The sequence below is a fragment of the Barbus barbus genome, assembly GCF_936440315.1.
Source record: "Barbus barbus genome assembly, chromosome: 47".
Classification (NCBI taxonomy): domain Eukaryota; kingdom Metazoa; phylum Chordata; class Actinopteri; order Cypriniformes; family Cyprinidae; genus Barbus; species Barbus barbus.
In genome coordinates this window covers 14,725,875-14,739,473 of record NC_136725.1, presented here as the reverse complement: position 1 = coordinate 14,739,473, position 13,599 = coordinate 14,725,875, and the positions used below count along the sequence as shown (strand labels likewise).

General features: G+C 36.9%; 1 protein-coding gene across 1 annotated transcript; it reads left to right on the top strand.

The window, feature by feature from the left end:
* The first annotated feature begins 590 nt into the window (after nt 1-590).
* On the top strand, nt 591-11,935 carry LOC306866090 (BCL2/adenovirus E1B 19 kDa protein-interacting protein 3-like). Its single transcript, XM_079411098.1, has 6 exons — nt 591-916; nt 5,446-5,665; nt 6,354-6,426; nt 6,534-6,631; nt 7,126-7,275; nt 9,575-11,935. Exons 1-6 carry the CDS (start codon nt 838-840, stop codon nt 9,621-9,623), a joined length of 669 nt encoding a protein of 222 aa, XP_079267224.1. The 5' UTR covers nt 591-837; the 3' UTR covers nt 9,624-11,935.
* Nucleotides 11,936-13,599: the final 1,664 nt, after the last annotated feature.

Sequence of the window (13,599 nt, the reverse complement as noted above, 5' to 3'; positions counted from 1 at the left end):
TTCATCCAATCAGCAACCAAGTTAGTGCTAAGAACTAGGTGTATATGTTACGTTTTTTTCAATAAACGCATATTGTCAAATTATGGGAGAACTTTACTAGTAATTAGTTTGTAGTACTAGTAGTAACTACTGGAATATAACCAGTGTCTATGGGTTGGAAAACTGGAAATAGTGAGATGTCTATTTAAATAGTTAATAGTAACTAGGATAAGTACTAGACTAGTAGCCCATAAATAGTTATTAGCAACAATTGCAGTGCATACTACGTAAAAGTGAACAATTGTTAAATGAACCATAGATGCACATAAAAATAAATGTCTAAAGTTTGCAATTTGTTACCAGTAACAGGGAGGGGGTGGGATCACAATTGGCATAGTGAATAATGGAAAAGTACTAGTGACCAAAGGAAAACCTACTTCAAGTGAAAAGTTACTAATGCAATTGAAAATGATAGCGGCCATTATTGGGTGAGTTGCAAGTAATTAAAAAGTATCCGCAAAAGCAGATGCTAGTTTGTTAAAAAAAAAAAATGTTAAATGGGCTTGCCATAAGGCGTTTTAGTTTATTGACAGAGACTGCGTTCATAATTCAAGTGCGTTTTTTTATTAATAAGCAGTCCCATGTGTCCATCACGTAGTGTCTTTGTTATCAGATATGAATCCATTTGCGTCATTTTGAGGTCAGCCACTGAAAGCAGTTATTAACGAACTTAAAAGCACTCCCTCCACTAAAAGTCCGACCCATGATCAGGCTCCGTCAAGCGTGAGCGCGCAGGTCCAAAATGTGCGTGCGTGTGTGCTCGCGCGCAGAGTGTGTTCGTGCAGTGATAACAGTCTTATGCAAGCCGCCCTACACAGAGCCACGATGTCCGACGCTGTTGCTCCAGCAGACAACAATGGGGAGCCTGGGTTAAACGGTATGTACAGCCGGAGCACCTCGTTATATTGCACTGACATCTATAAAATCTGTTAGATAAGCCTTTGACTGGTCTGAATTGGTGTTTTTTTATACTTTTAATTCTTTTACTTCATGTAAAATGCTCTTTTTTTTTTTTAGTTCCAGTCAACATTTGTGTGCCATAAGGAGGGCGGGGTTTGCTGTAATACTACCGCGTCATGTTTATTGACAAGCGTTCTGTCCAATGGCCGTTGAGGTTGTGTGTTGAGGCGGGTCTTAAAAAGTGATTGACCCGAACCTAAACCAATAGTGTAACTATACGTTTTCAGTAGGCTGGCCTAAGCCGATGTCAACAAGGCGAGAACTAGAGCAACTCGATAATGGAGATTGTGGATGCTTGAACCCCCATTTTTATTCGTGTAATAAATATGTAACACATACCCGTGTATCTCCGGTGTGTTTATAAGAAGAGGCTCAGAAAAAAAAAAAAAATGTTTTGTTCATATTTGACATGTAAGGAATGGCATGTGGCAGCGAATGAGGTCTTTGTGTGATCTGCGAGGTTGGAAACAAACTGGTCTAGAAAGTGACACTTATTTAACGTGTTAACTAATATTTAACTTGTGTAGTAGACGAAAACGGTATGAAATGCATTTAAAAAATAACTAGAATGCGAAAAAGTACCCATTAATATAGAGCCAGACCATAAAAAACAAATAGCTCATTATCATACAGTATGTGTGGATTTGCTAAAAAAACATTATTTGTCAGCCAGCTATTTAAAATCCATATGAGTTAATTCATCATTACATATACATTATTTTGGTTACAAATAGTGGGAATTCCTAAATATGCGCTGAAGTTACGGGAGACTAATAAATCTTGTTGAAATTCCTGGTATGCTTTCTGAAATGCCAAATCTAAATATTAAGACCACTGATTTTGGGTAGTATACTTAAACTGCCATTCACTGTAAACAGCCAATATTAATGTAATGCTGTTCTGTGGCTGGGCACGCAATGCAAACGCTAAGAAGAAGAAGAAATGTAATGCCGTGTGAGCTACGTGCGCGCTGTGACTCTAGTTCAGGGCGCCAGTTAATAAATTATACTATGGAAAAGGATTGAGTCATGAATATTAATTAGCAGTGAGCCAGTAAGCCTTACTGATTGGCTGAAAGGCAGAACGTTAGTAAGCTGGGCAATTACCTAATGGCAAAGACTCGCGTAATGAATTTAAATTAGGCTACGTGACCAAAGTGTGCAGGGAAGTAAAAGCGGTGTCATTAGAACATAGTTAATATTCATAAGCTGCGATTTCACCATAGTAGTATTCGTAATTCTATTTTAGCAGCAGCAGCGAATGTGGTCCGGACTATGTCTACGTGTGGAAAGTGTCAGAGAGAAAGCCAAGAAAGAAAATTGGGAGTGTGAGTTTAGGGCGTGAGTCATGATATTTTGAGGTCGTGAAGTAGCATCAGTTTGGTTCGTGTAAAGTAGGTAACTGTGTCATGAGGAAGGGTAGTGTAAAATGCATGGAGATCTGTTGGTTCATGCAGAAAAATTGGTTTGCCTATCTGATGAAGAGGGTGCTTGCACGGACGTCCCAAAGGGTTAACAGCAAAATAAGTTAAATTAATTATCATTTCGCCTTCAAGTTTAATTCTAAAAGGAAAAGAGCATGGAAAATGCTAATGAAAGGCAAAAATATGCTTTTTAATGCTCAAGGACATTAGAAAGGAATACAATTATGTATATAAAATTATATAGGTCTGTACAAATTATTTATAAAATTCATACATTTTTACAAGTGTCTGTAAAGTATTATTTTTTACAGGGTTATCAACTAAAGCAATAAAACATTTTCTTTACTTGAAATAAACATTAACTAAAATAAAATTTCAGTTATTTCTCATTTTCATTTAGATGAAATACTAAAATAGACTAAACCTAAAAACTGAAACATAATAAATATATATATATATATATAAGCAATTTGATTTCCTCAATGAATTCTGTGGCCGTTGTGTTTTTGTCATTCACTAGATTTTGAAACTGTATCATCAGCACCAGAGCCACACCACATTATCTCACAAAGCTTTTGGTTGCCCACAGATGAGGCTGATTTCCTTGGCTAGATCTTAATGCAGTGATTTGATGACCACAGCTTTCTCATGCGCTAGCGCTAACTCGTGAATTTGAAAGATTGTCTCGGGAAAGTGAAATGACATCTTAATGTTGGCCAGGTTCTTTTAGTGTAACAGATGGGCAAATGTGGGCTCAGCTTACAGTGTTTGTTTGACAATTTGGATGCATCTGGCTGTGTACTAGACATGATGAGTGCTAGCTGGATGACGTGAGAAGAGACTTTGGCCTCAGCCAAAGATCTAGGATGAATCTCTCAAAACCTGTCAAGAACATATCCGTTCTGACCGGGTCATATTTCTTCCATAAAATCAAAAGGGACGAACAGAACGAACATGTAAACTTTTAGTGGCGAACTTGTTTTAATTAAAAGTTGATAATGTTCTGTATTTGCTCTGAATAAACAAATATAGTTTGGTAACTAGCAGTTTAAACATAAATTATGGCTTTTAAATATAATGTCAATTGGCTACAATTACTTGTCTTATATAATGTGTGTGTTTGTGTGTGTGTGTGCATGTTTATGTGGTTTATGAGGACACAAATTTGTATAATGACATGGGTATGACAGAGGTATTACAATATGAAGGTGGTTCATGAGGACACTGCCTATGTCCCCGTAATTCAAAAGGCTTAAAAAAACATACTAAATGGTGTTTTTTTGAAAATCTAAAAATGCACAAAGTCTCCTGTGAGGGCTAAGTTTAGGTGTAGGGTTGGTGTAGGGCAATAGCACACACAGTTTGTTCAGTATAAAAACCATTACGCCTATGGAGAGTCCCCATAAACCACAAAAACCAACATGTGTGTGTATATATATATATATATATATATATATATATATATATATATATATATATATATATATATATATAATATACACGAAAGTTACAAAGTTATTAAGTAGAACACCCATTTACAACTTTTATAATATTTAATTTAATAATAATCGGATATTCTGTCACAGGAATAAATTGCATAAAAACATAAGAGGCTTCTTTAAAAACAAAAAAAATCTTACTGATCCCAAACTTGATTTTTTTTCTGTATTAATACAATATTATAGTGAATATGTAATAAGTATAAATAATAAAAGTAAAATAAAAATAAAATATAAGAAATACTCAAAAATAGCAACATTCCCAGACTTCATTTTTGTTCTTTTTAAAATATTTATTTTATTTTATTTTATCTTTGCTTATCTTATCTTTGCTTAGCTTAAATATGACCTGTTTTTGTAAGATTCACAGCAACACTGTTTGTGTCAGTGGATCAAGACAAAGGTCAGTCGTCTCTAGCGCAGCCGAATTCACACGTTTCCCCCTCAGGATGGGACGGAGACGTGCATGCTCATCCATACATATCAGAAGATGTATCTGAGCAGAGTCCAAGCAGGCCGTTGTCACATGATCCATGTTTGCTCAACCCAAGGAAGTCATGTGCACCTTCTTTGTTTTCCTCTTTTTGTTTTTCCTGGAAGTGGCCTGCGAGGCATTCGGTTTATACTTAGCTCATCCTGGTTGGTCAGTAGCATGCGCTGGGGAACCAGAGCGGTGTGTTGAACCAGGGGTAAACAGAAGATTGACTGTGCAATAACACAGACGTTTCTAATGAGACAGCACGACAGGTGTGGGTGAAAGGGGAACACGGGAAGCTTAGTGCTCATCCTTGACTCATGGATGAGAGGCTGTGTGTTTGTGCTGATCAGGCCATGCATTCAGGAGTGCGTCCCTGCTCAGACTCACGTAGAGCATGCGGCGGTCGGGTCAGGTGTGACTCATATATCAGTGAGCTTGTTTTGAGTCTGAGAGGGAGGCATTTAATGCCCTTTCACCACACAGTAAATAGTAGTTAAGCCAGACCACCAACGATTTACAGGGAAATCCCACCGTCTGCCTTGGTTTGTCTCAGAGGCTTACTGAATGGTGGATACATTAGATGCCATATCACTTTTCCAGGTCACATTTCACCTAAAAATAAGATATTTTTGTCAAGAAAATTAAGTTTATTTTTATGACTGTTAAGATTTTATTTTATTATAATTTTTTTGTTTTTATAAATTATAAACAATTTGTTTTGTTTATCCGTTGTCTTTTGCAATGAGCGCCATACAATAAATACTATACACTGTAAATAATATATTGTTACTTTTATGCATTACAATAATAAAAAAATAGTGCTTTTTCCACAACATCACAGTGAAAAAAAAAAATCTTAATGGTTTTATCTGTAATTCCGTCTTTTGATTTTGGGGTGAAATATGAACCAAAATATTAGGTTCTGCATGATTTAGTCCATACATGTTTTGCATAGCTAAAACATTTTATTAAAAATTATTTTGTTTTTAAATCTTATTTTAGAAGCTTTATTATTGTTGTGATTGTTATTTGATATCTTTTTTTAGGGTCATGGGTAGAGCTCGAGATGAACAGAAACGCCATATCTCTCTCTTCGTCCGCTGCCTCAGTGCCGCCCCCTTTAGCCCAGGTAGTAGAGGAGGATGATGGGATGGTGGGGGGGTTGGAGCACGTTCCCTCATCATCTTCCATCCACAATGGAGACATGGAAAAAATCCTGCTAGATGCCCAGCACGAATCCAGCCGCAGTAACTCCTCATGCGACAGGTAGACACCATATTTATATCTCGTTTATGGCACAAAATGAAAATTCTGTCATTATTTAGGCCTACTCACCCTAATAATCAAACCTAACACAAGCCAACCATGAATGAGAACTGAGTGGAATTGATAAAACATACAACATGGAACGATACAAGACACTATTTTCATCTTTGGGTGAACTATTCCTTTAAGATGTTGTTTATGTAGTCCACGTTTATATATATATCATCTGCAAATGTCACCTGAGTTCACAGCTTGAGTTTAACGACCTCATAGATAGAGAGGTGTGCTGTAAACATCCATGCGTAATTACATGTGGTCACACTGACCTCATGCTGATAGGATACTGCCATAGTAACCCTTATCTCCCTCAAACTCAGTGAGTCATATCATTCTGGATGTTTACTGTAGGAATACAGTGTTCCTCTCTCATATGTACACAGACTAATGTTCTCTCAAACACTGTTCACACAGAAATGAAAATTATGTAGTTCCAAACCTGTATGACTTTATTTGTGCTATGAAACACAAAAGGAGATGATTAGAAGAATGCCCAAGCTGCTCTTTTCCATACAGTGATAGCTGCTGGGACAAAAATGGCAACAAAGGATCATAAAATTATCTTCTGAAGTCATAGAAAAGTCGTTTTAATGACCATTCTTAGCTTACTTCAAACTGCTGTCTCCCACAGCCCTCCTCGACCTCACAGTCCTCAGGATGAAGGCCAGATCATTTTCGATGTGGACATGAGGAGGGACAGTCAGGTACTTCCTCTTGAGAACATGGTGGATCATCTAATTTCTGGAACGTACTCTGGCTTATCTTCATTACCTGTCTGTGCTTGTGTTTGGATGTGTCTGTGTCCACTCAGGAGGAAGTCATGGAGAAGATGAGAGATGATGACATCTTAATGAAGGATTCAGACCGGGTTGCAGACTGGTCAAGTAGACCAGAGAATGTTCCGCCTAAGTAAGCACATACTGTTAACTGCTATTGTAGTTTGTGTTAATATTCAATCTTTTATGTCTATTGTCATTTGAATGTTTTTGTATTTTTGATATATAGTTTTTATTTCACGATTTAGTACATCCAATTAAACTAAATGAAAATGAGAAATGTTTTCTTGACCATTTTTGAATTCATTTTTATTTTGTTCTAACTCGGATTTTTTTTTAATGCTTTTAGTTTTAGTTAACTATAATAACCCTGCACTACAAGGCTATCAGCGCCGACATCATTCTGCAATGTTGCCAAATTTAGATCAGAATGAGGCATTTTAGAATTGAAAACAATACTTGCGCCAGAATTATGGATTTGATGCCATAACAAGTGATTTAGATAGGGAGCTCACTAGGTTTTGTGGCACACCTATAGTGTTTTGAGTTTTTTTTTTCTGGCTCGAAATAAAGTTTGCAGGCGGTATGATTCTGTTGTGATGACGGGTAGATTTATCTTTCTGACAGGGAGTTTCATTTCCGGCACCCGCGCCGTTCAGTCACTCTCAGCATGAGGAAGACAGGAGCCATGAAGAAAGGAGGCATCTTCTCTGCTGAGTTCCTCAAAGTGTTTATCCCCTCGCTGCTTCTGTCCCACATCCTGGTCCTGGGTCTCGGGTAGATACTCCTTAAAGCACAACCACACTTCACACATATGTAGTTTACGCTGCCTTAAAGTGCTATATTTTGGGACTACACAAAGCAAACCGTGACAGTTAAGTAAATAACTTGTTGTTCCCTACATCATGCCTACATCAACAAATGACTGAAATACAGAATGCAAAATTAAAATAACTTGTAAAATTATTAATTATAATTCATTATAGACTCCTGAATACCTGATGAGCACCGCCATGATGGATTCTAACTTCCATTTGGATGCTCTCAAGTTCCAGTCTCCATAGAAAATGGGATAAATAGATTGACTGGATTAATTAAACAGAAACTTTCTAAGTATAACTAAATATAAAAATATACGCACAAAGTAAAGTTGCACAAAGGAAGTTGCTCAAAACTAGATTTGAAGCTTTAAGGTTCTGGAAAGCTTTTATGTTTTGTTTTTTTGTTTGGGATAATCATCAAACAGTGGCCACCTGTTTGCACACTAAAGGAATGGTCACATTTGTGTAATTATGCAGGTAAAATGGGTCTATTAGTTATTGCCTGTAGTTTAGTGATATATGAAGCACTGCTAAAACAGAAATCACGGTCACACTTTATATTAGGTGGCCTTAACTACTATGTACTTGCATAAAAAAATAAGTACAATGTACGTATTGTGGTCATATTGTATTTCAAAACACTTTTGCTGCTATTCACGTGGGATGTGTTTAAGGTTAGTGACAGGTTTGGTGGTATGGGTAGGTTTAAGGTTGGGTTAAAGTGTGAGGCGTGGGTCAACAGTGTAATTATAAATGTAATTACAGAATTTAATTACATATATTCATTTCAGATACATATATAAGTACAATGTAAAAACATGTATGTACACAATACGTGCATTGTATCAAATTATTAATTTCAATGTAAGTACATAGTAGTTAAGGCCACCTAATATAAAGTGGGACCGACATCACTTTCAAACCAAGAATCTTTATTTTGGTTTAACGCAGTGATTTTTGCATGACTCAAAACTGTTGTAAAATCTGCTCTTGGAAATCTTTTGCTCCCTAACCCTAATCCCAGATTGTGATTTTCAAAATCTTTTCTGAACAACAGTAAATTGGTGATTGCACCTTAAGTGTTCATATTACACCACCAAGACAAATCACACACCTCTGATTAGTATGTATCTTAAAGGGACAGTTCACAGTTCAAATTTAGTCATCATTTACTCACCCTCATGTCGTTTTAAACCTGTATGAGTTTTTGTCCTATGTTCAACACAAAAGAAGATATTCTGAAGAAACAAAACCCTATCGGTCCCTATTCACTTCCACAGTAGGGTAGGAATTACTATAGCCGCTTATCCTCCAAAATATGATATCAAACACCACTGCCTTTTTTTAGTTTTCATTTAAACATTTTTAGTCGCAGAAATGTAGTTCAGGGAATGTACATATATTACAGTGAAACAAAATGTTATATCAAACAGCATTGCCTCTATTTATTTTCATTTTTAACATATTAATAGATATATAATAAAGACCCAAGATTACATGTTAGATTTACCCAAAACAAATAATATCTCATGTTCAACAACCACAGAGACATCAGAGCCAGCGGCAAATATCAGAAGGACTAGCCGAGGTTAAGCTCCTCTCGGTGGGAGACATGAGCACTGAGCGCCCGCTAATCGCGTGGATCTCACTCCGAAATCAGCAAATAAATGGTGGTTGAAATACAATGCTGCGTGAAATCAACCGATGAGCATGTTCAGCACCCAAGTCCCGCCCCCGAAAGTTCATGACCTTTGAAAAAGTACTACCTCGCGAGAAGGGACTTTCTGAGGGGCAAATTTTTACCCGGAACTTTATTTAGATTATGGTTCCTGCAGTGGAAACACAGAGCCTGCGTCCCAATGTGCACACTATCCTTCCTAAATTCTATGTGATAGTAGTAATTTTCAATACTATTTAGGGCAGATAGGGTGGATAGTATGCACATTGGGACACAGGGCGAGTACTGGGCCGGCCCAAAGTTCCTAGTTCCTGGGGAAGTTCCTGCAGTGGAAACGGGCTTTATGGAAGTCAATGGGGACCAACAACTGTTTGTTTCTTCAAAAAGTATCTTCTTTTGTGTTCAACATAAGAAAGAAACATATACATTTTTAAAATGATGTGAAGGTGAGTAAATGATGACTAAATTAGTATTTTTGTATTTTTTGTAAATTTGTATATTTTGGGAACTACTCCTTTAACAGTGAAGTGTCTGACTTTTTAATTTCTCTTTCTTTTGTCTTGTATCTCTAAAACAGGGTCTATATTGGGAAAAGACTGACTATTCCCCCTGCAAGCTCCATTTGAACACAGATCTGATCAAGTGCCTCAGGCATAGCCCAGGAGGATTCGGGAGAAGGATGCAGTTTGTACGAAGAAGCCCCCTGCTGCCCCTTTCTACCGGTTTTAGTCTTTTCAGTAACATTTCTTCCTTTTTTAGTAATTCCTTCAATTAGCCTTTCCATTTTGAGAAGCATAAGTGATAAACTTCTCCTCATTTTAGGCCTTTTTCTTTCTCGTTTACCATTTTCTGTATCCCTTTTCCAGTTGTGAATGTTCTAACACACCCTTAGTAGTACTATTTCATTTTGTAAGTATTTGGAGCATTGTATGAAACCAAATGCACACATGCTAGCTCCACACTTGCTCAATTCAGTTAGGAGGCAAAAAACATCCCGTTTTGGTCCAAGCACAGTTTTCACCCTCAAAATGGAGTCAACCAAAATATATGACTTACTGAAGTTATACGAGCATGCCTGAACGCTAGCTAAGATTTTATTTATTACTATAAACGCTACCAATTTAGTTATTTTATTGACTTCAAGGGTGGAACGCCGGGATGATGGACTTGGAAGTGTTTTGGGAAGCATAGGGCTCTCCGAAAGACCCCAAACTCATTTGGTGAGGATGGAAAATTTAATAACTCAGACATTATATACGTTTATGACTGTATCACGTGCAATTTTATACCAAGTTTTGCATAACCTTTTACACAATCCCGACAGAGAGAACACCTGTTACATTGAATATTTAAAAAAAAAAAATCATCTCATGAACATGGATAAAAACCAGTCTGATGGGGCTGACGGATCCCTGTATGAAAAAAAAGTTATTGTTTTATCTGTCTCTCTGTTGTGTCGTTTTGTTAGTTTCCTTCATATACATATCAGGACCCAGTGGTTTCTTACTAGGCTTCTACAACATAGCCTACTTTGCAATACCGCCGCACAATTTACCATTAGCATTCAGAGCTGAGAGGATCTTGCTAACAAGGACAACGGCTTCAGTGTTTTGCCATGCTATCTTAGCTGTGTCAGACTTTCTGGAATTTTCTTGTACACTCTCATACTTCTCAGTCTCGTTCTGATTTAAAGTATTTCCATGCTGTTAGCTTGAGGACTAACAAAGCTGTCTTTAATTTATAGGAATAGCTCATTGAAAAATGACATTGTCATTATTTACTCAACTTCATGTTGTTTCAAACTTATATGATTTTCTTTTATCTGTGGGACTCAAAAGAAGAAGCTTTGAACAATGTCCATGCTGCTCTTTTCCATACAATGGAAGCTAATAGAGATAAACTGGAAAAGAGCTGCTTGGGTTTCTTTAAAATATGTCCATAAGGTTGAATAATGATGGCAGAATTTGAATTATTGTGCGAGCTACTACTCAAGCACACTTACACAGTCACAGTCACACACACATTTAGTGAACACTAACACTCCAGCACCACAGGTGACTGTGTTATCCTGGACATGAACATCCGTCTTTGGGAACAGGGTTTAATTTAGGGTGAATTATCCTCATGTCTAGCTGTGTTTTTGTCTCTTTTTAAGTGTTTTTGGATGTGTGTCTCCTTTGGTCTATCTGAGGATCTACTTCTCCTCGAACACAGCTGCCAAAACCAACTGAGAGCTCAACTCTTATGAACTTGGTGCCTCTTTTCCTTCAACATGTTTGATACGGTGTCCTATCATCATTTCCTGTCATCATGTGTGTTTTGTGCCACAGGTTTGTTCTTTTTGTTGTTTTGCACCATCTTCTTGGTGTACATGTATTTTGGAAGGTTTCTCGTATGCTTTAGATTTTTGAAGTTTTGAACAATCAAGGCAAACTAGAAGAGAAGGTACATGATAGTTAAATGTTTTAGTTCTTTTATTTGTATTGGCGTTCAAATTGTGTTTGGAACGAAACCTCTTTTGTGGAGATACTTTCTTCAGACTGGACTGCAATGCGATGATAAAATGAATTGTAAGTTTACTGATTTGACAGACCTTTTTTTCCTCCCCTGTTGGACAATTACAAAGTTTTAAAATTAAAAATTTAAAGAACAATCTGCATTTTTTTTTGTTTGTGTCCCATTGCCACCAGGCATTCTTTTCTCTGTTTGTGGACTTTTCCAATCTCCTCAATATTTATCAAATATATCTGATCAAAATATATTCAACAACCGTGAACTTTAATCCTGTTTATTCGTGGAATTTTGTTAATTTTACCTAAAAAAGAAAAGAAAAAAACCATCTGTTGTGCAGCATTAGCAGTTTCATGCTATTTTTTTTTTTTTGTCAATTTTATTTATTATTTTAATAAAAATACACTTTTATTGTTCTAAGTCAAGCATCACTATGACTGTTGCTTAGTGTGGAATACAATTTTATTTTTTTATTTTTTTTATTTTTGGGGGGGGGGGGGGGGGGGGGGGGGGGCACTTTACTTAAAGCCTTTACTTATAATGCATTATAAAATTAGTTTTAATGCTTTAATTGCCTTAAATTAATTAATGCTTTGTAATACACCTTATAATGCATTATAATAATTGTAACCACATTACACTTGTCAATTCATTGTTACACTAAGCTTTTTAAATTTTGTTATAATTACAAGATATAATGTATTACAAAGCACATTATGAATAATTATAATGCATTATACCATTTAATAACCCTTTATAATGCATTATACATGAAGGCTTTAAGTAAAGTGTTACCTTGTTTTTTACCAGTGTAACCATCCAGTAATACCAGCAACCCCTCCGAACACAGAATTAGCTTATATTAGATCTCCAGAGCTGGGAACGCCTGGGAATTCGACCTGGGGTCAGATCTTCTCTGGCTCTATACAGTACACACACCGAGCCTGTTGTTGAAACTAATGTGAGATGATTACTTTGGATCCAGACTGCACCAGAGACACATAGAGTGATGTCTATCTGACGTCCTTTCATCAACAATTTGTCATAATACACACAGCTCCAGTTATTATGATCTCACTACATTCCTGCCATTAGTGTGGCTTAATTTCTCATTGCCATGTGAGGGTTAACCAGCCCAGGCTCCTCTTAAACATGAATTCGGACCATTCTGGCAACTCTCCGGCCCACCTTACATCTGACTCATGTTTCTTGTACAAATTCATGCCCTCATCCTAACTGTGAATACGAAATGCCTGTCATATTTGTGCTCTGTCATTGTTTCTGAGATCCTTTCAATTTTTCACAGTCTCTTGCTTAAGCTCCTTATGGTAAATATCAATGAGTTGAATGAGCACCACAGTGCCATTTATCAAGGCCAATTATATATATATATCTGTGGCTGAAATGCTTCAATGAAATCTTGCTGAAATGTCTTTTTATTGGTTTTACAGCAACGTGCAGAAAAGCTATTACTACTGAATTAATTTCATCCATTGATTTTGCTGCACAAATTAATTTGTGCTATATCCTCGAGGGGCGCTCCGCGCACTTACCCAGAGCTGAGAGGCTAAAACCAATTTTTAAAACGCCTAAATTGTCTTTGTGAGTTCACCTGGTTTTAATTCAATTAAAAATAAACCAGTTTGGATGGCGTTCGCAGTCTAAAGCGATACTCGACTGCCCTCTAGTAGCGCAGATGGGAATTTAAGGGTGTGCTTGATTCTGACTGGACACGATTGGGTGAGAAACGACATCATCTGTTCTCCAAAACGTTGTGGTGTCTGTTTATGGATACAGTTGCCTACAACTACACATCTTTTTTTCTTTTTTTCCCACAGGTTGCCTCTGTCAGGTTTCTCAACGCTTTTAAATAGCATTGCAGAAGACACATGATTGATGAGTCAGCATGCTGCAACCTGCAGGGCGTTTTCACATTGAGCACAGATGCAAATCAGATCAGAATACAGTGGATCGGCATGAATCTGAATGCATGTTGTTTTGACATGATTAATTGGATCTTATTATATCTAGCCTAAGTGTGCCATATTCACACATCTATACACCAATCAAAAGTATTCGTGAATCGTCACA